This window comes from Manis javanica, chromosome 17 (genome assembly GCF_040802235.1).
Source record: "Manis javanica isolate MJ-LG chromosome 17, MJ_LKY, whole genome shotgun sequence".
Classification (NCBI taxonomy): domain Eukaryota; kingdom Metazoa; phylum Chordata; class Mammalia; order Pholidota; family Manidae; genus Manis; species Manis javanica.
Window position 1 is genome coordinate 14801723 of NC_133172.1, and position 22383 is coordinate 14824105.

The following is a 22383-nucleotide window of genomic DNA, read 5'->3' on the forward strand; positions in this document are numbered from 1 at the left end:
GGGCCCAGGGGGGCGAGTACCTGCCGGTCATTCTCCACGTCGTAGCCCAGGCTGATGAGGCAGGCCTTGAACTCCTCTGGCCCCAGTGCCCCGCCGTGGTCCTGCCGTGTCCAAAGGCAGGCGTGCGCAAGGGGCAGTGTGGAGACCAGGCCGGCACAGAGATGGGGAGAGGGGCCAGGGTCACATGCAGAGGGTACAGGGAGGGGAACACATGGGGGAGGGAAACACAGAGTTAGAGGTGACGTGGACAAGGTGATGGCCAGGGATGGGTGAGGCTGGTAGAGGGGTGTGGGTGACCTGGAGGGCAGTCAGAGGACTCCCACCTCCTCTGGGCCAGAGCAGAGGTGGAAGTTGAGTTGTGGAAGGGGGAGGAGAGTGCTCCTTGACTCCAAGATTCCGGATGGGAGAAAGGGGGCTGCACCCTATCCTGCTTGGGACGTCAGGGTTGGTCCCTGCCTGACAGTGCAGAACTGAGGCTATGCACTCCTACCCACAGAAGGCAGGCAGATAACACATCAGATCCCAGGGTGGGGCTAGGGCAAACTGGTACTCAGAGCCCTTCTAAAGCAGCTGTTGTCTGAATTTTAGAACACTCTGGGCATCTATTTGTGGACCAGATTAAAGGCTCAGGTCTCAAATCTCCACTGTGCAGGGACTCAGTCTGCCCCAAGGTCTCATCAGCATTGTTTGCAACAGGGTACACCTTCAGGGACAGGGCTTGGGACCCTTTCTCCTTTGGAGGGAAACTACCTCCTCTGTGAGTCAAGGTGATGCTCTTCTGCATGCCCTCTGGTGGCTGGCACCCTGCCAGCCCATTAGCAGGGGCTGATCCTCAGCAACCTTGACATGAACGCATGGACAGATGCAAAGACGGAGGGGGCCAGGTGGGACAGTGACAGGGGAGGGAAGACGCCAAGGGGCAGAGGGAGCTGCTCACCTTGTCGAAGTGGTTGAAGGAGGCCCGGAACTCCTGCATCTGCTCCTGGCTGATGCCCTTGGCATCACGGGTGAGGATCTGGTTCTCCACCTCGTTGATTGTGCGCGCGATGGTGGTGAGCAGCTGCTCCCAGCCTACGCGGATGTGCTGAGGGAGGAGTGGGTTGTGACTGCAGGCCACGCAGTGGGGTGCTGGGACCACTGCAGTTGCAGGTGAGGGGGCCTCGGAACTGGGCTCTGCTCACATGGGGCACGGGGGATGGCCTGGAGTCAGGCTCACCCTGACTCTCTCTCGAACACCAACCCAGCATCCACACACAGGGACACAGGTGTGGCACCTCCTACTGTCTCTGCCAACCAGCAGGGTCCATGTCCTGCTGGTCTGTGTCCCAGTGATGGATGCAGCAGAGGGCTGGGGACTGGGACCTGTGCCAGGACCCATGTAGAAACTTTGCAGACGTGTATGCTGGGTATGTTCAACTGGCTCTCTAGGGAAAAATCCTTTTTTGTGTGTAGCGTCTGTTACGTTGTGTAAATACTATCAGCATGGACCATTTCAAGCTACCACTTTGATGGCAACCAGCCCTAACAATTTAACTGGGCCTCAGCAAGCTGGTCCTCAGGGACTTTGGCACCCGCTGGCTGAATCTGTGTCCTCAAACGAGGACAAAACCGCTCTCCCAGCAGCTGTCCTGAGATGTGCACTGTCATGGTGACAGGAGAATCATGGTAGGAAAAGTTTTTAATGTGTAAATGTCTGATCTTGTCTTTTCAGTCATTAGAAAAGAGATAGAGGAAGCAGGAGATACCTTTTCTACTGGGCAAAAAGCATTTGGAATGAGGAAGTTGGGACTGGGGGGCCAGGGGGCTCCTCCTGTACCTCCATGGTGTAGTTGGTGTGCTTGTTATCAAAGATGAGGGCCTCCTGGATGAGCTGATGCTGCTGCTCGAGCAGGTCCAGGTTCGGCTTGTAGTCCACAATGCTGCGCTCGTACTGCTTCAGGTGGCTCAGCTGGTCCTCCAGGGTCCCGTTCATCTCGATGGAGATGCGCCCAATCTCCTGCATGGAAGGTGGGTGCTGCTGAGGACAGTAGGCTGCAGACCCTCACCCACAGCCAGTGGGCTGGAGGAGGTCTCTATTGCTGCCTACACCCTAGGGCCCTTTGCCCACGGTGCCCCCATCCTGGAAGGCCTGCTGCTTGACAACTGTCCCCTCCAGTCCCACCATCTAGGGTAAAGGCAGCCATGAGGGGGCACCCTAACCAAACTGCACCCTTGACTCCCTGTGAAGCCCAGACTGTGACAGGCCCAGTCTGAAGATGTGGGAACTGAAGCCTAAAGAGAGCAATTAACCATAGTAAGAGGCAGGTCAGGATCTGAATCCAGGCCTGGCTGACTTCACAGCCTGTGCTCCAGAGCACGTTAACCCTAAGCCTCAGCTCCCAGTGGCTGTGCTGTGCAGCCGGCACAGAGCCACGAGGCTGGCCGGCCTACCTCTCTCCAGGCTTGTGTGTTTAAGAGAGGCTGCTGTGGTCAGCACTGCACCTGGCACATAAGAGTACTTGTTTTAAGTGGTGGCCAGAGCCACAACTGGCATCCTTATGAGCCTTCCTGTGGCTGGGTCACAAGGGTCACTAGTGAGTGCGCTGTGAGGGTCTGAGCTCAGACCTCTTTGGTCACAGTTACACCTCAGTGGCTCCCGGGGCTGACACAAAGCAGTGCCCAAAAGCATTTATTGAGGGAATGAAATAACTGTTTTCATCCCCATTTAGAGATGAGAAAACTGCAGAGCAGGAGTTAAAATACGCCTGAGCTCCTGATCATCAGCAAAGGCAGGGTCAAGACTCAAGCCCACCTGTCCAACTCCTCAGCCAAGTTTTCCTCTGGATGGTGCTGCCATTTCCATCATTACCGCACTGACCCTCCTAGTCACACGGGGCCACCACGGCTCCTGGAGCTGGGGCCCAAATCCACCTCCATGGCCACCAGCCCCATAGTGTACCTCTCACTACCCGGCAGCTCTTCCTCCACTCTGCCCTGAGAAATATTCCCAGGCCCAGCAGGGCTGGGGCTATAGCCCCTCACCTCCATTTTAGTCTGGATCCAGGGCCCCACAATGTTGGCCTGGCTGGCGAACTGGCGGCGGAGGTGCTCGTTGGACTGCTGCTTGCTCTGCTCCTCCAGGAGGGCGTGGTCCCGCTTGGGCACCAGCTGCTGCACCTGAGAGAGGAGGTACGCCAAAGCAGTCAGGGTGGCAGCCCCCTCTTGGCCGTTCCCGCCCATCCCCAAGGGCCCCACCTACCTTCTCCCACTTGGTGTTGATGATCTGGGGGGTGACGGTGGTATAGGGGTTGCTGCCTGACAGTTTGATGTGGTTGCTCTCAGCAATCCTCTGGGCTTCCTTATGGATGGCCAGGATGGCCTCCCGTTCCCTGTCAGCATCTGGCAGCGTCGACTTGAACTGGTCGTGGGCTGAGATCAGGCCCTGGGAGGAAGAAAGGAGTAAGGGGCAGCCCAGGCCCACAGAGGCCCTGGAGGAGGGCAGACGGGCACGCACCTCAATCTCCTCGATGGTGTGGACGATGAACATGTCCTGGAGGTCCTCCATGGCACTCTCCATCCAGTTATTGAAGGGGGCAGCCCGCTTGGCATACTCCAGGTGCAGCTGGTCGATGGTCTCCAGCTGCTTCTCTGTTTTCTGGTGTGTGTGAGGAAGGACAGGGACAGAGGGTGTAGGTCAGTCAGCAAGCAGGAGGTCTGGATGATGGAGAGGAGTTCGGGAGCACTAAGAGGTCAGAGAAGCTGGAGGGTCTGGGCATAGTCCATGCCTCCCACCAGCCCTGGGGACAAGGGGGTGCAGGCCTCCATGCAGGACACTGGCCCCTCACCTCTAGGGCTTCCCTACGACTGTGGGTCAGAGAGCCCAGGGCATCCCACTGGTCGCAGATCTTCTGGCACCGCGTATTGACATTGTGGGAGTCGTAGTAATCCAGCTCACTGTTGGCCAGGCAGACAGCGGTGAGACCCAGCAGCAGGCAATCAAGGCTTTGCTCAGACCACAGGCCCCCCAAGTGTCCCAAGACGCCCCGGTGCCGAGGCGGATCAACATTTAAGGATACTACTGGTCATCAGCCACCCCTGGCCCATACCCCCACTAAGGAAGGAGGAATTAGGGGAAGGGGATAATAGAGAGCAGGGGTTTCCTCAATTTATAACTTGCTCTATCACCGTAAGTTAACTTGGGGGCCCCTGAGTATGGCCCTCAACCATGCCTGCACACGGATTGCATTTTCCCTTTAAGAAAGCCTAGCGGAGCACACTGGTTAAAGACAGGTCCCACAGCCAAGCTCTCAGGATGGAATTCTGGTTGATTTCATGTTTGTGCTACCCTGGGCAAGCGAATTACTACTCTGGACACCTCAGTTTTCTCATGGGGGTGGGTTACAGTGGTGATGCAGTTACTTAATGCATGTGAAGTACTGAAAGCAGTCCTTGGCACCCAGTAGGTAAAAGTAGTAGCTAGCACTTGTTTTCTACTAAAGGTTACATATATATTTTAATGGGTATTAAGAAAAAATTATAACTAGCCTGTAATCTCACTCTAAGCAATTAGTCAGACATTTAGGAAAAAATGGTGAGCTGATTAGGGAATAGGTATTATTACTTGAATGATGAGGTTTAGGAAACCCCGGGCTGACACAATAGTTTCTGGCCCCCTAAGCCCTCCTATGTGCTCCCTGCCCTCCTCTCCCTCTCATCAGCCCCAAGATTCCCACTTGAGATGGGTCTGGACACTTGCATACTCTAGGCAGCGGGCTCTTAGGGAACCAGTGTACAGGTAAAACACAGTGGTGGGGAGCAGTGAACAACTGTGGGGAGAAACAGTACATGGGGCACAGGGGCATGGGGTCTGTCCTGCCTGCCTGGTGAGCCAGATAGGCAGGCGGGATACAGCAGCCAGCAGGGAGCAGGCCAGGGCTGGGAGAGGGAGCAAGACTACGGTCCACAGAGGGGCCAGGGGCCTGGGCTCCATCCCTGTCTCAAACACTCCCTAGCTGTGTGGTCTTAGGCAAGCCCCTTAGTCTCTCTCAGCCTCAGTTCCCCCTCTAACATGGGGTAGCTGGGGAAGTCAATGAGCTGACACTCTTCAGCACAGAGTACTCTGGGTTTCCATCACTGCCATTAATCATTGTTTAGCTGGGTTGTCCATCCAGGCTCATCCTGGCCAGCCCTCAGCCCTCTGACTCATCTTTGGGGGAACAGACAGCACCCCACACAGCCCTCCCTTTCTCCTCCAGGGCTACTGTCCAGGAAGCTACCTCAGCAACAGCCTGTTCCCTGGCTCAGGGTAATGGGTTTCACGTGGCTATTCCCCAGTGCCTGAGAAGTAGGCTAGCCTAGGATATATTTCAAATCTGTTTCCTACCAGCATCCAGGGGCTTGCCTGGAACACGGAGCCCATGTACCCCAACCCCTGCGGATGTCTGCATCTATGAACTCACTCTCCTGGGCCCAGATGCACCAGGTGCAGGAGCTTAATCCCAGGAGAGGCTGCAGGCCCCCAAGGGTAGCCCCAACAGAGATACTATTCCCAGTTTCATGAAAAGGCCCCATGGTACCTCTGCCTCTGGGAAAGTATGTGGGGAACCCCAAAGCAACGAGGCCATGTGGAGGGAGGGAGGCAGGGAGGAAACAGTCCTGCCCAGTTCAGGGCTCCAGCAGACATCACCACTGGGCCCCAGACTTTTAAGAACATGCAGGACTTTGGGGATGACTCTGCTGGGGTGGGAGTTGCCTGTGGAAAAGGGCAGTTCCAGTCAAGGATCCTATTTTTGAGCAGACAGCTATTTTAGGAGCCCTGCTGCCCCTCCAAGGCCTGTGGATTTTCCATGAAGTAATGGCCTGGGCCTCTCACTCCCTGGGTCCTCCTTGCTGCTGGCTGGTGTGCTAGTGGAATAAGGCCCCATTCACTGGCTCTGGAGGCTTAGTATACTAATTGTGTGCACAAGTTTATCTGACTGGGGTGGGGAAGGGAGGGAAAAGAATCCAGCTGCCTGGAAGCTCTTACAATAAGTATATTCTGAGCAAGAAAGGGAGAGGGCCGGGAAGAACAATGAGCTCTCTGTGCAGCCCGGTTTCCTCAGGGATGGGCGGGTGGGAGCAGTCGGGGCTAGGCTGGCCACCATATCAAGGGACCAGGGGCTCTCCATGGTCCCTGTGGCAGGCAGAGGAGGTAGAGGGACCCCTACTGCCGGAAGAATCAGAAGAAGGGGTCAGAAACCTCCCTGCTGCCTGAGAATCTAGATCCCAGTTCCTCACCCACAGGGCCCTCTCCTGGCACCTGAAAGGAGCTGAGGGTAGGGAGGGCTAGGAGACCTCACCCCAGGCTTTGGAGCAGGTCACACCTCAGCATGCTGCCCAACCACTGCTCTGAACCCACACATACTTGAGCTCCTGGGCAATGGCTGCAATCTGCTCCACGCGGTCCTGGTGTGCGGCCAGGTCGCTCTCAAAGGCCTCATGCTTGCGGATAAGGGCTTTGATGTCTGACAGAGTGGCCGTCTCATAGTCCCGTTGCTTCAGCATAGCTTCCTTCCCTGGGGGTGGGATAGAGAACAGGGGGTGCTTAGAGAGCACAGTGCAGCAGGAGTCCAGAGGGTAGTCCACCAAAAGGAGGGTAACAGGATACAGACCCCATATCCTGCCTCGCCCAGGACAGAACCATGAAGGCTAAAAACTACTGGAACCTTTTTCCTTGCCATTTCTGGGCATCTCTAAGCCCACTATATCCTGGATGGAGCTGGGAGACACCACTGGGCTGGTGGGCCTGAGATAAATATCCCAATTCAACCTGTGTGTTCTAAACTTAGTGTCCCTTACTGGTGGACCATAAGAATTCGACTATGCTACTAGCATGGCTGGAAAGGTGGGCACTAATCTGTGAAAGGCCATGATCTGGAGGCAGGTGGGGTTGAGCCCATACCTCGGCAGGGTAGGGGAAGGGGTAGCATTTGAGTCAGGGTTCTTCCAGTAGCTAGACCTGCATCCTGGCACCTGGGGGCCAGGCTCCCTCAGGGTGGGGGTCCTGTCACTATCCTAAGGGCTTTTGACATGCAGGGAGGTGGGGCCCACTGTTGGGCCCTTTGAAGGGAGGGAGGGACACTGTGATTAGTTCTGGAGCCTAGCTAATTATACACCCAGGACAAAGCTCCAGGAAGGCCTGCAAGCACATGGAGGTACTGCAGAGAACCGAGGGGCAAGTGCCAGCCTGGGAAGGTGCATGGGACCCCCAGTAGCTAAAGGTACCCTGTTTCAGGCAAGCCACCTCGGGCTACCCCTGGAGTGGCAGCTCAGAGACCCCTTCCTCAGTCTGGGACCAGAGCATCTAACTAGCAGCCACCTGCCCGGTGCAGCAACTTGGAGCAGTGGGACGGCATGGAGTTGTTCCCCACTGTTCCTGCATCTGTGAAATGGGGCCAATACCAGCACCTAGCCTGACATCTCAGTGAGGTGATGTTCAAGAAGGGTGGGCATGGAACCAGTCCCATCTGCATCTCAGCCACCCCAAGGACAGGGCTTGGCATTGGTAGGCAGGGGGAAGCAGCCTGGAAGACTGACTCCACCATCCCTGCTGCCCCAACCCTGGGGCAGGAGCCTTCACCACAAAGGCAAGCTTGTAATTCGTCCCCCAAACTGCTTTCTCCCAAGGGTGGGAACCAGAAATAGTAGGTTACCACTTGTCTGCCTTAGCCAAGTTTCAGCAAGAGGGCTGGCAAGGGTGCACGGGGAAGATCTAGGAGGAGTGGCCCTGGCTGCCTGGACACAGACGAAGGGTAGCCACAGAGGGGACGCAGGGGCTCATGTTTGCTTTTTCCCCAGATAATCCAAGGCCCTGTGCAGAGCAAGCACAAGGACTCACCCTGCAGGCTGTGCAGGGGGTAAGGGAAGCACATAGCACTGGGGGCTCAACCTGCCCTCTGGGCACACCCTCAAGGTGAGGAGGGTCCTCACTGGATTCCAGGGATGTAGAGGGGTCAGGAGGCTGGTGTGTCTTCCCCTTTTGCATAATTGGGTGCTTCAGAGGACAGAGGCTTGTCTTGGGAACAAGTAGGCAGGCCTGCCTCGGGGCTCTGGGCTAACACAAGGGGCAGGGTGAGAGGCCACAGTGCCTATGGGGAGGCAGGGCTTCAGCAGGTGTGTGGTGGCCACCAAGCCAGGGATTAGGCCAACTTCTCCTAACCGTCTTCAAGTGAAGGCTGGTCCTGCAGCCATTCCCAGGAAAGGAGCTCTGGTGGGCCATCATACACACACCCCTTGGCCTCAGAAAACCATCTTCCCAGGGCCTCCTGGAGCCCTAGGTGAGAGACCACAGAGCTGACAACAGGGACCAAAAGGCCCCCAGAAGGGAAATCCACAGGGATGACGCCCAGAGCCCCAGGAGAATGGCAGATGATGACAGGAGACAGCTCAGTCCAAGTGTGGGACATGGGTGCTATAAAATCACTTCTATGCCCAAGGGCCCTCTGATAAGGGAAAATGACAAAACCTGTTGGCCTGTGAGTTCCTCAGGCAGGGACCTCGCCTACTGGGACACTACTGGGCAAAGGCAAGAGGCAGACAAGGGTTTCCAAATGAATGAATAAATGAGCTAATAAGCTGACTGCTCCTCGAGGGTGGGGTAGAACCCACGGCTGCCATTTCTGAGGCATAAGGGAGGCGCCCGCATCCCTGGCCCAGGCTAATTCTTCCTCACCTCACTTTCTGGTGTCTACTCCTCTGCATTCTTTCCCTGGCAGAGCAGGATTAGGGCACTGCTCTGATCTGGCAGCTGCTGCTGAAGAAGAGCAGGCCTGAGCTGATGTGAGGAGGGCATTGGTTAGGCTGCAGCCAGGGACACAGGTGACATGGGCCTAGGTCTGTGGCTCATTTGGAGTTCTGCGTTCACATGCAGGCGGGTGGGGCAGGCGCTGTATCAATGCCTCAGGGTAGGTCTCAACATGTGGCCAGCATTGGGGCTATCTGCCCAACAGCTGGGTGGGTGGGAGCCAGAGGAGCCCCCAGAGGCTCAGCAAGGATCTCATGGGGGAATTGTGGGTGTGGGGGATGAAAAGACACACTGAGCAACACAAGGTGTGGATCACTGAGCAGAGTGGTGGCAGGAAGGCAGGTGACAGGAGGTGGCCAGAGATGGGAAGATGGCTCTTGGCTTTCCCTGGCTGTTTTCAAGGCTCTGGGATCTGGAATCTCAACCGTGGTGTGGGGCCTGACTGAGGGCCAGGGATGTGATGGAATTCTACATCCCGAGCCAGGGGAATAGGCACCTGTAGAGCGGCTGAGAAACAGGAGGCACCACTGCCCTTCCGGGAGAAGCCATCCTGCAGACAGGCCAGGCCCCTCAGAAAGACAGGGATGGGGTTAGAAGGTAATGAAGAGCTCCTGGGGTGAGCGGCTAATGCTCAGGGCCTACCATCTGCAGGTCAGGCAGGCAGCTCCCTAGCCTTGCCTTTAGACTGTGCTCAGGAAACGGACCCATCAAGCCTGGGCTCTTCAGTGAGACGTCCACAGTCATGAAGTGTGGGACAGGGAAGGCAGACTGAAGAGGAGCTGCCAGCCTTGGGAAAGCCCACTCCTGTGCCCACACCCAGGTGACCCAGCCCCAAACTGTTCCTTGCTGCTTGGGGTTGGATGAACCCAAAGCAAAAGTGTGTGCGTGCACGTGCGTGCATGTAAAGAACTGAGGGAGCGAGGAGGACTACCGTCGGTCCAAGCCTCGTGGATGGAGGCCTTCTGCCGGAACTTCTCTGCCAGGTGGTCAAGCCGCTCCAGCCTGCGGATCTCGTTCAGCAGCCACTCCTCATAGCCCTTCTCAGCCTGCTCTAGGTGCTGCCAGCCATTGTTGATGTCCTGCAGGGGGAGGAGAGGGTAGGGCTACCATGGGGGAGCTGGGCACCCAGCAGGGCAATGCCTCCCTGAGGGATCCGATGGCAAAACTGCAGAAATGGGGTGGGGTCATGTCTTTCTTTTGCTTTGCTACATCCATGTGCCTAGACAGGGCCTAACACATGGCAGGGGCAATCAGTTTTTGTGGGTTAAGTATGGAAAAAGCAGTGGGAGCCAGAATGTGACTGTCCCATGAACGTCGTCCCTCCTCTCAGAAGGAGCCTCAGGCACTTGGTGGTCCTACAGTCACACCAACCAGAGGTCCAAATTCAAACAATTCCACACAAACTGTGGTGTGGTTTGGGGATGGCTGGATAACTCTAGGGAGTGACTGGGAGAAGGAACATGGTAGTGCATCTCCCACCACACCCCCACCCCCCAAAGGCTATGCTGAGCCAAAAATTATGCTGGCCAAACAAAAGGCTGAGGGTGGTCTGGAGCTGCCCCTCTGCCCGCTCACAATGAATCAGTAGTTCTGCAGGCTGGCTCAGGAGCCGGGTGACATCTGGCCCTGGCCCACTCTCAGCCCCCAGGCACTCACCGAGACCATCTTGCCCTCGGAGGGCATGAAGGCAGGCCTGTTGCTGAGGCGCAGCTTGGTCTGCAGTGTGTTGAAGTTGATCTCTAGCTGGCACTTCTCCTGCACCTTGGGTGGCTTGTGGACACGCCGGTAATCTCGGAAGTCTTCCAGCTTCTGCTGCATCTCCTGGATGGTCTTTTGGGGCACACGGTCCTCCAGCCATGGGATGGTGCGCCGGATCCACTCCAGGAGCTGTGGGCCCACAGGAATCTGTGGTGGCCTTTGCAGGGGACTCAGAGTGCCAACAGGGCTGCCCCGGCTCATGGGCACATGGGACTTGGACCTTCGAGGGCCCCGTCTTAGGATCTCCCTGGCTCCCCAGACTGACCTCTCCATAATTCCCATGGGGACCCCACAGCTGGGACCATGTGCTGCTCTCTGTTTACTTCCTGTTCGCACCTTTGCTCTTGGTTTCCCTTTTCCTCAGATCTAGGCAAGGAGGCCTCAACTCAAAATGCCCCTTCTCATGGCCTCCCGTCACCTCCCCCCCATATGTGACCCTGCTGTCACCATCTTCACTGAGCTTAGCACTGTTTTGAGTCTCCCTGCTTCCATGTTCCCTGACTGTAAGCACCTCGTGGGCAGGATCCCCAGCATGCCTAGCTCACTCTGGAGTGGCCAGTGCCACACACAGGGCCTGGGACATAAAAAGAGAGAAAAACTGGGAACATGTATTTTTATGAGCCATTCATGTCGTTGACAGAGTGAAGACAGGGTACAAACTGGACATTCTAGAACATTCCTAGGAGAGTAAAATCGATTATTCAGCATAGATATGCTCAGAGAGGATGCCAACTTCTGGCAAAATGAGAAAACCAAGGACAAAGGTTTATATGTGTGTTTATGTTTTGACATATGGTGCTGACCCTCTTTTGGAAGGACTGGGATGCTAAGACATAATCTTTTAACCTTTTCTTGGTATTATAAATGATGGTAGTAACAGATGGTACTTTTTTATTTTAATATCCTTAACTTGGCAAAATAAAAGCTTGGCCACTGTGGGTAGGCTGTCAAATACTTTTCCAAATTTTCATGGTCCGTGAAATCTCAAAGTCTGGGAACCACTGGTGTAGAAGAGCAAGTCAAACTACTCTCCTTGGGAAGCTTACCTATTTTTATTTTTTTAACATGGAAATTTTAAAAATAAAGGAAAGAATCTAGAAGAGATGGATACTAAGCACCCACATTCCCAACTGACGTTCCGGGTTCAGGCTCTGGAGCAGAGCTCCTGGGTTTGAACCCCAGATCTCTGTCCCAACAGCTGAGAGGGAACAGGCGCCTGACCCTTTCTGGGCTTCAGTTTTCTCACCTGGAAAAGGGAGTAGTATAAGTTCCCTCCTCAAAGGGCTGCTGTGGAGAGTCCGCACAGGGACTGCCTTGACACACTGTGGTCCTATTGTTGCTCAACTCTCAGGCCTCACTCCCTCCTCCTGAATCAGGTTCTCCACGGGTACGACATGAGAGCAGGATTTTTAAAAAGCTCCCCAGATGATTCTAAAGGGTACTCAGGAAACTGTCCTTCAGTATCTCTTTAGGAACATAGGCTGAAGACCCCAGGAGCCAGCTAGCACGGTGACAGACGAGTCTGACCCTTAGCCTTGTGAAACCAACACAAAAGGTCACATACCGGCTTGGTCAAACTCCACAGTCTAACCTTCCCACCTTTTCTAGAAAGTCTCACAGCCACATCTGCATTTCTTTAAGTATCACATGACCTTTGGGCAAGGGTAATAAGAGGTGAGCCAATCTTTCAGTTCTGGTGTGGCCACCGGGGGTGGCAGCGAATGGTACACTCACATCGCTGGCCAGCCTCTCGTAATCTTCCATCAGGTGCTCATTCTCCTGATTGACAGCCAGCACCTTGCAGATCCGGTTGGCAGCAGTCTCAGCCTAGGGCAGGGGAAACATACAGTCAGGGCTGCCTTGGGGCTGGTGACCCTCCCTCCTGATAAGCATGTCCCTAAAGAGCTCCATGGCCCACACAGAACTCCCAAAGGAGGGAAGGAAAGGAAACGCGGCTCCAGCAAGATGGCTCTCTGACAGACCCTGCCGGCATCCCTGCAGCCTACCGCTAAGGCCCCCACCCAGACCGCCGGGCCCCTAGGCATTCTCAGCCCAGACCCTAGCAGTGCCAGAGGAGCCTCACTATGGGAGAAATGGGTTAGCAGGCCCATGAAGGAGTGCTGGGTGAGGCCAGGTGGGGTCCTCAGGCCAAGCACTAGATACGTCTCCCCTCAGGGGGAAAGTTAGGCTGCAGGGAGGTGGCGCCAGAGAGCTGTGGGGGCAGGCAGAGGACGGGGGGGGGGGGGGGCCTAGGGGGGGTGGCACTCATGCCTCCCTCACCCAGAGAAGTTAGGTGGTCAGTGCATAGGCAAAGCACATTGCCCCTTCCTATTCCTCCCCTTGGGGGTGGATAATGATGGCTCATTGGGCAGAAGGGAGCCAGGGCTCCAGAGAGCAGGGAGCGGCGGAGCCAGTGACTAGTCTCTGCTCAGAACTACAGGACAATGTCCTGCCTTGTCCTGCTGCAGGGAAAATGCAAGGAGTGGTGAGAGAGGTGGGTGAGGGCTGCACACTGGGAGAGGAGAGACCAGGTACCTTTCAGGAAGCACAGAAAGGATCCCAGAGGAGGAGTTGAAACGGCAACAGAACAGGAACAGAAATAGTGAGGAGGGTCTACAGAGTGATGGGGAAGGAGGAAAACAGAGAGGCTTGGGGATGGCTCCACACCCGGCTAGCTTCAGGTACAGACCCGAGCCTCTCCCATCCACATGCCGCTCCTGGGACAGGCAGGAAGGTGAGGGGGTACCAGCCAAGGTTGGTGTGCACGTGCGTGCACACACACACCCTGCCTCATGCTGCAGTTCACAACGAGGCAATGCCCCTCAGAGATGAGGCTCACAAGGGTCTCTGCCAATGAACACCCAGCCCCAGGCAAGAGCAGGAAGCAAAGCTAAGGTCATAGCTTGTGGGGGAGTCTGGGAGGTTAGTTAGTCCCTGATCCCTGACTTTGAGACAACGGACATCCCAAGCTCAGCTCCACCCTGCTGGGCAGACCCACAGAGGCAGGAGCTGCTGGTGAGAGGTGTTTTGTTTCACTGCTGAATATTCCTGGCACCAAACTCAGGGCTTGGTATGTTTTAGGTACTCAAGAGTTGATGAATGAATGAGAATGAGTGAGCAGAGGAATGGGGAGCAAATGCTTTAGTGACCAGAAGTAAACTATCAGGAAAGGACGGGCATCCTCAGTGCCAGGCTGGAGTTTGCCTGGCATTTATAAAACAAAACAAACCCTAGAGAGCGCTCATTTAAAAGACTCATAGATGAGTCTCTGGGGAAAAGACAGCAACAATAATAAAAGCATTTAAAGGCTGTCCAAGAAATAAACACAGGCTAGGGGAAGCTAGACTCAGCTGGAGCAGCCTGAACTCTGAGCATCCCTCAGTGAACAGGTGGCTCCCAACTGCCTGGCCTCTATTTCCAACAGCCTCAAAACCCTCCAAATGCTCTACCCTGGGCATTCCTGCAAACCCCTCAAGGCTGCCTGTCCCCCAACAGAGGGGAGTTCCACTCTAGTGCAGGAGGGCAGTGTGGGCAGAAGAGAAAACGTTCTCTCCAGGGAAATATGGTGGGCGATGAGGCTGGCTTGGGGGCCACAGAGGGGCAAGTCCAATGGCAAACATGTTGTGATTCAGTAGAGGTGAGGAATATCCCATCGCTGCCCACCCACCTTCCCACTAGAGTGGGGATCCCCTCCACTATCCCTGCCTGTGCCCTCCAGCAGGACAATTCAAACAAGCTCCAACCACATGCTGGGTAGGTGGTGAGAGCCTGTGAAAGGGCCTCTCTGGCCAGGGGGCTGGGAGGACCGCAGCCGGTGGGGCAAGCCCAGCAGACCGCCCAAAGAACCTGACCACTTACAGAGCGCCGACGGGGCCAGTGCTAAGTTATTCACCTGCAGGGGCTCATTTCTTCCTCAGAACAATTCTGTGAGACAGGGGCTAGTGTGACCCCTACTTTACAGGTGGGGAAATGGGAGGGAAGGACTTTCCGAGGTCACACTGCTGAGAGGGGGCAGAGCAGGGGCCAGCATGGACCATTCAGAGCAAGGCCCCTGCTGGACCTTGGGCTCTGAAGAAGGCAGTCAACAGGAAGCAGAAAGTGCAGTCTCTGTCTGTGACTTCAGGGACAGCTCCCTACCTCTCCAAATTTCAATTTCCTCCTCTTTTAAGTGGGGATAACGGCACCCATTTAAAAGGACTCTTTTAGTGCCTGTGTCTGTGGAGTCCTTGGAGGAGTGCCCAGCATGTAGGAAATAATAAAAGAGGGCCAATTTCCTCTCCTCCTCCTGCCCACTTGCCAATTGATGACACAAAATCAAGTCAGTAGGAGCACACTGCTGCCCAAGACCAAAGACGAGGAGGCAGGCAGAGAGGACAGAGGTGGCCAGGCCTTCCTGTGAGCCTCTCCCCAGGAGCAGCGGGGCCAGCATGAGGTCAGCCAGGCTCAGGCCTAGCTGCCACTGGGAACTGCTCTGCCTGAGTCCATGTGCTCTCGGGGACAGGGGCCCTACAAGCTGAGTTAGCAGCTGCTGGCTGAGGAGGAGTCTAACCTGTGCAGGCCGAGCCCTTCCTGGGGCATCTGGGAGGGGAAGGAGCTGCAAAGGGGGTAGAAAAGCCAGGGCTCCCCCAGGAAGGAACAGCCAGAGCAGCAGACAGGCGGCTGTTATGGATAAGGAAAAGAGGGGCAGGGCAGCTGAATTGTCAGAAACACAGGTCTGAACAGCAGCTCTGCCATTTAACATGATGCTGGGATTCAACTGCCTCGTCTGAGACACTGGGACACCACAACCTTTCTTGAGGGTGGGCTGTATGCACAGAATACCTGTAGGTGGGCAGTGAGCACTGGACCAGCACTGGCTCAATGGGGGCACTGGAGGCCCAGTCACAAGAAACCTGCCTGACCTGATCAGTCCTTATCATGTGGCAGTGGCCAGTGGCCTGGCCAGGGCTCCAGCCACAGACAGGCAATGGGGATGTTTGGGGGACGGCGAGGGCATGTCTCCAGCCATGTCAGTAAGGGGTGCTCCCGCCCCAGCTCACCTTTTGGGCCCCCGAGAAAGCGTGGTAGAAGCAGGACACGTAAGTCATGATGGCTTTCTCATCTGGCCTCAGAGTGCCTACAATATCTGCGCAGAGAGAGAGAGAGGCAGGACAGAGTGAAAGATGCAGGGAGGGCGGCTGGGGCCAGGCCCTAGGCTCATGCGGGAGGAACAGGGCTTGCTCTGGACTGGAAGCCAAACCCCTGCTCCGGCTGTGCAGGCAAGTTTTGCAGAGGCAAGAGGGGAATCCAAACAGGTGGCTTTCTGTTTTAATCAAGCCTGGGTTTGTGACACAAGCCACTGGCTCTGGAAAAGAAGCCTTATTTTGAGCTGGAAGGGTCAAATACTAACTGATCTTTCTGAAAACATTAAGATCGCATCTTGTGTGACCACCTACCACCTTAATACAGACCACCTAACAGTCTCCTGGGGCCCTCCGAATGAAAGCCAAACTCCTGATCCCAGACGAGAATGATCCCAACACCCCTGCCCTGTCACCTTCACTAACCTTGTTTTTCTCCTCCCCTCCTTTCTCTTGAACTCCCTCCCCTCTCCTCTGCCCTCCTTTCTCCTACTGCTTGAATAAGCCAAGCCTGTCCCTGCCTCAGGGGCTGGCTCTTGCCCTGCCCTCTACACAGAAAGCTTTTGCTGCAGATCTGCACTTGACAGCCCCTGCTCATCACTCCAGATGCCTGCTCATGGCACCTCCAGCAGCCTCCCGATGGTGGCAAGTAGCCCCCAGGCATTTCTCTCCCACCATCCTGTCCCATGTTCTCTACCAAGCTGTCACATGAAATAACTATCTGTGGACATGCCTGCTGTGTGTCCCACCCTAGACTAGCATGTAAGCCCCATGACAGATGGGACTCTGCCTGCCTCAGTCATCACTGTTTCCTCAGTGCCTGGAACAGTGCAGCACAGAACAGACACTCAAGAGGATAATAATAATAGAGCAAGACTAAGTGGGTAGTGATGCCAAGGAGTCAGGGTGGGGGTGGCTTCCAGTTGGAGAGAGGCCACTGCCATCTGCAAGAGAAATGAGGTGAGCATGGGAGGCAAGAGGCAGCAGCGGCATTGGGCAGTGGCGGCGAGGTGGGCCTGCCTGGCCCTGCCCGGTACCTTCTGCGCTCCTGAAAAGGCATGGTAGAAGCTGGACACATAGGTCATTATGGCCTTCTCGTCGGGCCGGGCCGTGTTCACGATGTCTGCAAGTGAACAACAAGGGTTAAACTGCCCAAGTAGGAGTAGCGGAGGGGGTGGCTGCTCACTGAGATCCAAAGGGTCCCAAGGTCACATCCACCCTGGGACAAGGACCTTCAGAGCTAATTCAATGACCTCTGGTGACTCTGGTGGACTCGGCCACACCCTCAGTCCCTCCATTCCCATTGGTCTCTAGAAAGGCCAAGGCTGTGGGAACTGGACTGAAATGAGGCCACTTCCTCTCTGTGCGAATGGTTCTGGACAGTCAACCCCAAGGGCCAACACAGGCCAGAGGCCTAGGTCCTAGCTGGAGTGGTGCATGGCTGAGAAATGGAGCAAAGTGGAAAAGGAAAAAACAAAACCCTCCACTTAGGTGGACTCCGAGCCTGCGGCTGGCAGGGAAGGTAGAGGCCTTGGTTATTCCTAGGGGCCAGCCCTCCCTGGCCACTTCACTGGCCCTTCCCAAGGTGGGGTGGGGCACCGACAGGCTGGGCTCTGGAAGGGTGCCTGGGCCTTGGCCCAAGATACAGCCCCCAGAGAGCCAGTCCTCCTCATGCTCTCCCTCCCCACCTTCATCCCTGAGCTCTCGGGTCTGCTCAGGCTGCTCCTGCTCTGGCCCCCCAGGCGACACCACTGTCCCTGGTTCACCCAGGTTCATTCAGCCATTGCCACTGGCTCTGCCAGTTCCTGAGACATGCCCTCAAAACAGGGTGATGACTGAACAAAAGGGATGTACTTACCCTCTGCATCTAGCATCTTAGGGATGTCTAGGTATTTCTCAGCTACCTCAAAGGCATTGTTCAGGTTGGTGACGGGGTCATCCTGCCGGGACGGAGGTGAGGGAAGGAGGAAGAGCTCTATTAGGATGCAGAAGAAGGGAACAAGGGCTAGCCTGGTAGGGAGGGATCTTGGGAAGGGAAAAGACTAGAGAGCTTCCTTCAGTCTTTCTTAAGCTATCTGTGCTGCTGCGGGGAGGTGGGACACCTTGATAAAGTCCATCTCACATCAAAGGAATAACTCTGGAAACTTTTGTGGAGCAAACCATCGACCTTCCCTCCAGAAAGAAATGCAGGTGTGCTTTTTTTCTTACAATTTCCAGGCACCTAGGTTGCAGAATAAGAGCTCTGTCCTGAAACCAGGGAAGTACGGTCCAGACTTGAGAGAGCACTGGGGCAGGGAGCAGACCCCAGGCTTCCGCATCTCACTCCCCTAGAGCACCTCTTCACACCACCCCAAAGAGATTACTCCCCGGGCGTGACCAAGCTAAGTGCAGGGTCCTCCCCCTCTCTGGCTCTAGGCCACCACCTCCTCCAGAGGCCCTTCCCCTGCCAGCTCAGGTGTGTCATCCCTCCTCTGCAGCATCTGTCTGGCCCTGTCCCCTCCCTACTCCCATTCAGCCTGAGCACATGTGCATGGCTTCATCTGGCTGCTTTGCTAGGGACACGTTGTCCTGCCGCCCCATGAGGCTAGGAGCTCTGAGGCCAGGCCCTGAAGCAGTCCCTGGCAGCCACAATGCCCATGGAGGGAGAAGGGGACAGTTTCTGAGGGGAACAAGGAAGCAAGAATCAGCCACTGAGCCTCTTCCAGCCTGTCCATCTGAGTAGAGAATCCAGTTTTAGAGGCCAGTGTTGGATGGGCATGGGGAAGGTGACTGAGAACTGGGGTCAGATTCAGGGTGTGCATGGGCCACTGAGGGAGCACAAGACCCATACCTTTCTCAGCTTGTCATACTCGATCAGCTCTGGTCTGTGCCGGTGGATCAGGGCATTGAAGGCAAGACCATCTTTCCAGCTGGAGATGGAAAGGCAAAGGTTATGAGGAAGGCCCTCTCAAAGTCACCAGAGTGCTAATGGCCTGGGCACCAGGTGAGTGATTCCTTTCCATCTGCTGAGGTGGTGTGCCAGGCACTTCAGGAAGACAGTGTGGCAGAGTGGCCATGAGCAGGACTGCTGGAGCCAGACAGTCTGTGGTGGAATCCTTGCTCTTCTAACTACTATCAGCGTGACCTTGGGCAGGCTCCATAATCCCTGCTACCTCAGTTTCCATGTCTGTAAAATGGGGATAATAATAAGCACCTACACTTCATTTGGTTGTTGTAAGGATAAAATGAGTAAATATGTAAATGCTCAGACCAGTGTCTGACACATGATGAGAACTTTATGACTGCCAGCTACTGGGAAAGCTAAGACCTGCTGAGCACTGTATGTGCAAGGCCCTGCTGTACCGGACAGGCCCATAAGGGTGGGGGGGGCCCGATGTGGGTGGCCAGTGCCTGGCTGTGTGACCTCCCACCTTGGCTGACCTGACCCATGGGCTGGCTGAATGCCAGGATGTGGCTTGGCATGAACGTCTCTGTTCAGAGGAAAATGACACCTGGTTACAAGCCAGACTTAGGTCATGGTCTTCTTCCCTAGATCCTCTAAGGGCTGGTTCCTACTGGAGTCAAGTTTAATGTCACCTCAGAGAGGCCCCCCTGGACAGAGAACTTTTCCTGATTTGCTTTTTATCACTTCCGCCTGTTCTGTTGTCTCTGTGTAACACTTCTCACTACCTGGAATTATGTTGTTGGTTTATTTATACCTCTGTGAACTATTGGCCCCCTCCAGATATAGTGTCAACTTTCCAAGGGAGAGGACTTTATTTTGGTGCTGCCGTATCCCCAACCCTGGCACACAGTAGGCACTTCACAGATATGTACTGATTGAATAAATAAATAAGTGCAGAGAGGACCAGCGGACTGGCAGCAGGAAAAGGAAGGAGACACAGAGGAGATCAAGAGAGGGACCACATGCTATGAATGGCAGTGCAGGGCCCCAAAGAGCCCGGAGACAGCAGGACCTCTGTGGATCCCATGAGGAAGCATCTGTTCATTCTTATGTGTGCTTTGTCCCTGGTCCACCCCCCCCGGGACGACACCAGAGGCTCACAGTGGTAAGTCACCAGGACACACCAAATCTGACCTCAGGGCAAGCTGCAAAGCCTGTGGAGTAACCACCCAGCCACACCACACTCCTGGTCTTGTGTGGCACTGACCACACTCGCTTTGTGTCATGACGAAGGTAGACATTCCTCATTTGCCTCTCTCACCTGAAGGACAGTGGGTTCCTGGCAGGCTGAGTCTCGTTCACCTTGTGGACAAGAGTACATTTTCCCAACACTAATTTCACTAGCAACTAAGGATGGATCTTTCTTGAGAGACCAAAATAAAGGAAGAGCTTTGTCGTAGCTTCTGAAAGTTACCTTATTTGGGGAGGAAGAAGACTGTAAGGCCTGGGAGTGCTGGGCCCTAATGTCTCCTACCCAGGACAACAAGAAACTGCCCCCCTGACCCCTGCTCAGAGAGGGTGCAGGGGCCTTCCAAGGGGCTCCCTGAGGGCTGTCATCTCACAGGCCATGACAAAGGAACAGGAAGTGAGGGCAGTGGGAAGACAGCGGCTTAGGTCCTGGGGAGAAGCCAGGGAATGAGACGGGCTGTGGAGCATCGGCCGGGTGCCCTCACCTGATGTGGAAGTTCTGCACGTTGACATTCTTATATGGAGCTGTCTTTCTCTGGCACCACAGAAGGAGCCCTTCCTTGGCAGAGGTCTCTGCAAAACACACGGACAGTGAGCACTGGCTCAAAACAGCCCTCAGAGCCCAGCCTGGCTGGATGATTCTTATGGCTCAGACAAAGAGGTCAGACAGAACTGGGGACAACATATCAGATGGGACAATGGCCACAGTGCTTGTGGGAACCACCCCCCATTCCAGGGACAGGCAGGCCTCTGCTGATCCTGCTGATCCACACATGGCACCAAAGAGAAGTCACTTGCTGGGGGTCACCACAGGAAGTGGCAGTGACAGGACAGCATGGCCTGTGCCACATCTGACCACAGAGCCTGTGCCTGCGGCTGTCAGAAAGCACCACCAAACAAGCCTCAGCCTCTCCTGAGCAGTGAAGATCAGCTGAGGGCATGGGCCCTGATCACCTAGGTCTCCCAGGTCCAGCCACGCTTCAGGGAAGCATCAGGCGAGGGGCTAGGAGGCTCTCCTATTCTCTGTGGACGGCTCTGGCTGTCCTCAACAGACTGGGAGTGCCATGAGGGCAGGGAACACGTCTGGCCTGGTCACCACTGTGGCCTGTCTCCAGAAGGGAAGTTAGGCAACTCATTCCTGGGTGGCCTAGCCTGACCCCAGGTCCATGAAGGCTAAGGTCCAAGGGTGGCAGTGCCAAATGGAAACAGGTAGGCACTGAAGCTCGGGAGAACCAGGCCAGGCCTGATGCTCTCACTAGTTTGCCCTGTGACTCAGGTAAAATGGGGCAACCATGTCCACTTGATGAGGGTGGTGTGAAGTCCACCAAGATGGACACTGTAAGAGCCTAAGTGCCCTGGGTGGAACCAGAGCTGGGTGTCTATAAGGGGCCCCTTCACCTGCAGCCTGAGCCAGCGCCTCCACTACTCACTCCTGGGCAGCACCAGGCCTGCAAGTGACACCAGGAAACAGAGAAGAGCCTCGAAGCATGAAGACAAAAACACCCAAAACCCTAACCTGACTCACGCCAACTCGGGTGGAACCAGAGTGGAGAGAACGGGTTGTTCTTTACCAGTCAGCAGGCTCTCAGCTCTTACCTTCCACAGAGATGTCCTGGATGGCGAACCTGAGGATGATGGTCCAGATCATTCCCAGGGTCATCTTTGCATTGCCGTCCACGATCTCTGCATGAAGGGAGCAGGAGAGAAGTGAGACGGCTGTTAAAACCAGAGACTCCTCAGGCGGCCTCCTGGCCCTGTCTAATCATCAGCTCCCATTGCCAATGGAGCCGCCCAGGCCTGTCGTCCACCACCCTCATCGGGGGAAATGTCCCCTAAACACTTGGGAAGCACTGTCCCAAAAGCCTTCTGCTGCTCGCCTTGAGGCTCTGCACATGTGCTCTCAGCCACACAGCCCTCTTCCCACCAGCCCATTCTCTCGACCCAGCTCTAGCCTCTCTGAGCCTGTCCAGAAGATGTGCCTGGGACCCAGCCATTTACACCTCCATCAAGCTTTTACGGCTTTGTCTCCCTACCAGCAGGAGCCAGCTGTACTACTGCTTGTTGAGAATGTACCCACTTCCAAGGCCACTGCGGCCACCTTTGTCCAAGCCACTGTCATCTGCTCTAGAACTTGATGCACTGCCTCCTACACAACCCACCTTCCAGCTCTACACGGCTGCCAGGGTGGTCGCTTTGAAAGGCGCATCAGGTTTGTGTCACTTCCCTGATAAATGCCAGTGGGATCCCAGAGCCCCACCTGTAAGGCCTGCCCAGGGCAACCTGCCCCCTCACTCCCTGGCATTCTCTAGCTCTGTCCTTTCAGCAAGCCACGCTCTTTCTTGCTTTAAGGATATCTGTCCCTAAGGAACACCTTCTGCCCTCTTTTCAGATGGCTGGTCCTTCCCATCTTGTAAGCCTCTGCTTGAGTGTCACCTCTCCAAACTGTCTCCCGACCACCACTTTGAAGGTGCTCCTGCAATCTCTCCCCAGCGCCTGGCTATTCCCCTCACACACCAATCACCATGTGTGACCATGTATTTCTGGCTTATTTCCTTATTCACTGTCTGCCTTGTGACCACCATTGTATCCCCAGTACCTGGACCCGGGCCCCT

At 55.4% G+C, this 22383-nt stretch overlaps 1 protein-coding gene across 8 annotated transcripts in view; it reads right to left on the minus strand.

Moving 5' to 3' along the window:
• ACTN4 (actinin alpha 4) overlaps positions 1 to 22383 on the minus strand; it is a 71106-nt gene that overhangs the window by 2551 nt on the left and 46172 nt on the right. For 3 of the 8 annotated variants that reach the window (XM_073226018.1, XM_017664321.3, XM_017664322.3), the window contains exons 4-19: positions 21368 to 21454; positions 20257 to 20344; positions 18470 to 18548; positions 17498 to 17579; positions 16677 to 16762; positions 12254 to 12346; positions 10418 to 10648; positions 9693 to 9840; positions 6383 to 6533; positions 3825 to 3933; positions 3494 to 3634; positions 3239 to 3421; positions 3022 to 3156; positions 1817 to 1996; positions 938 to 1084; positions 21 to 101 (exon numbers count right to left, since the gene is read on the minus strand). In XM_073226018.1, the coding sequence (XP_073082119.1) occupies positions 21 to 101; positions 938 to 1084; positions 1817 to 1996; positions 3022 to 3156; positions 3239 to 3421; positions 3494 to 3634; positions 3825 to 3933; positions 6383 to 6533; positions 9693 to 9840; positions 10418 to 10648; positions 12254 to 12346; positions 16677 to 16762; positions 17498 to 17579; positions 18470 to 18548; positions 20257 to 20344; positions 21368 to 21454 (2021 nt within the window). Of the gene's footprint in view, positions 1 to 20; positions 102 to 937; positions 1085 to 1816; positions 1997 to 3021; positions 3157 to 3238; positions 3422 to 3493; positions 3635 to 3824; positions 3934 to 6382; positions 6534 to 9692; positions 9841 to 10417; positions 10649 to 12253; positions 12347 to 15558; positions 15645 to 16676; positions 16763 to 17497; positions 17580 to 18469; positions 18549 to 20256; positions 20345 to 21367; positions 21455 to 22383 lie in introns of all 8 variants that reach the window. The other 5 variants (XM_073226019.1, XM_073226021.1, XM_073226020.1 and 2 more) reach the window with 3 other exon arrangements.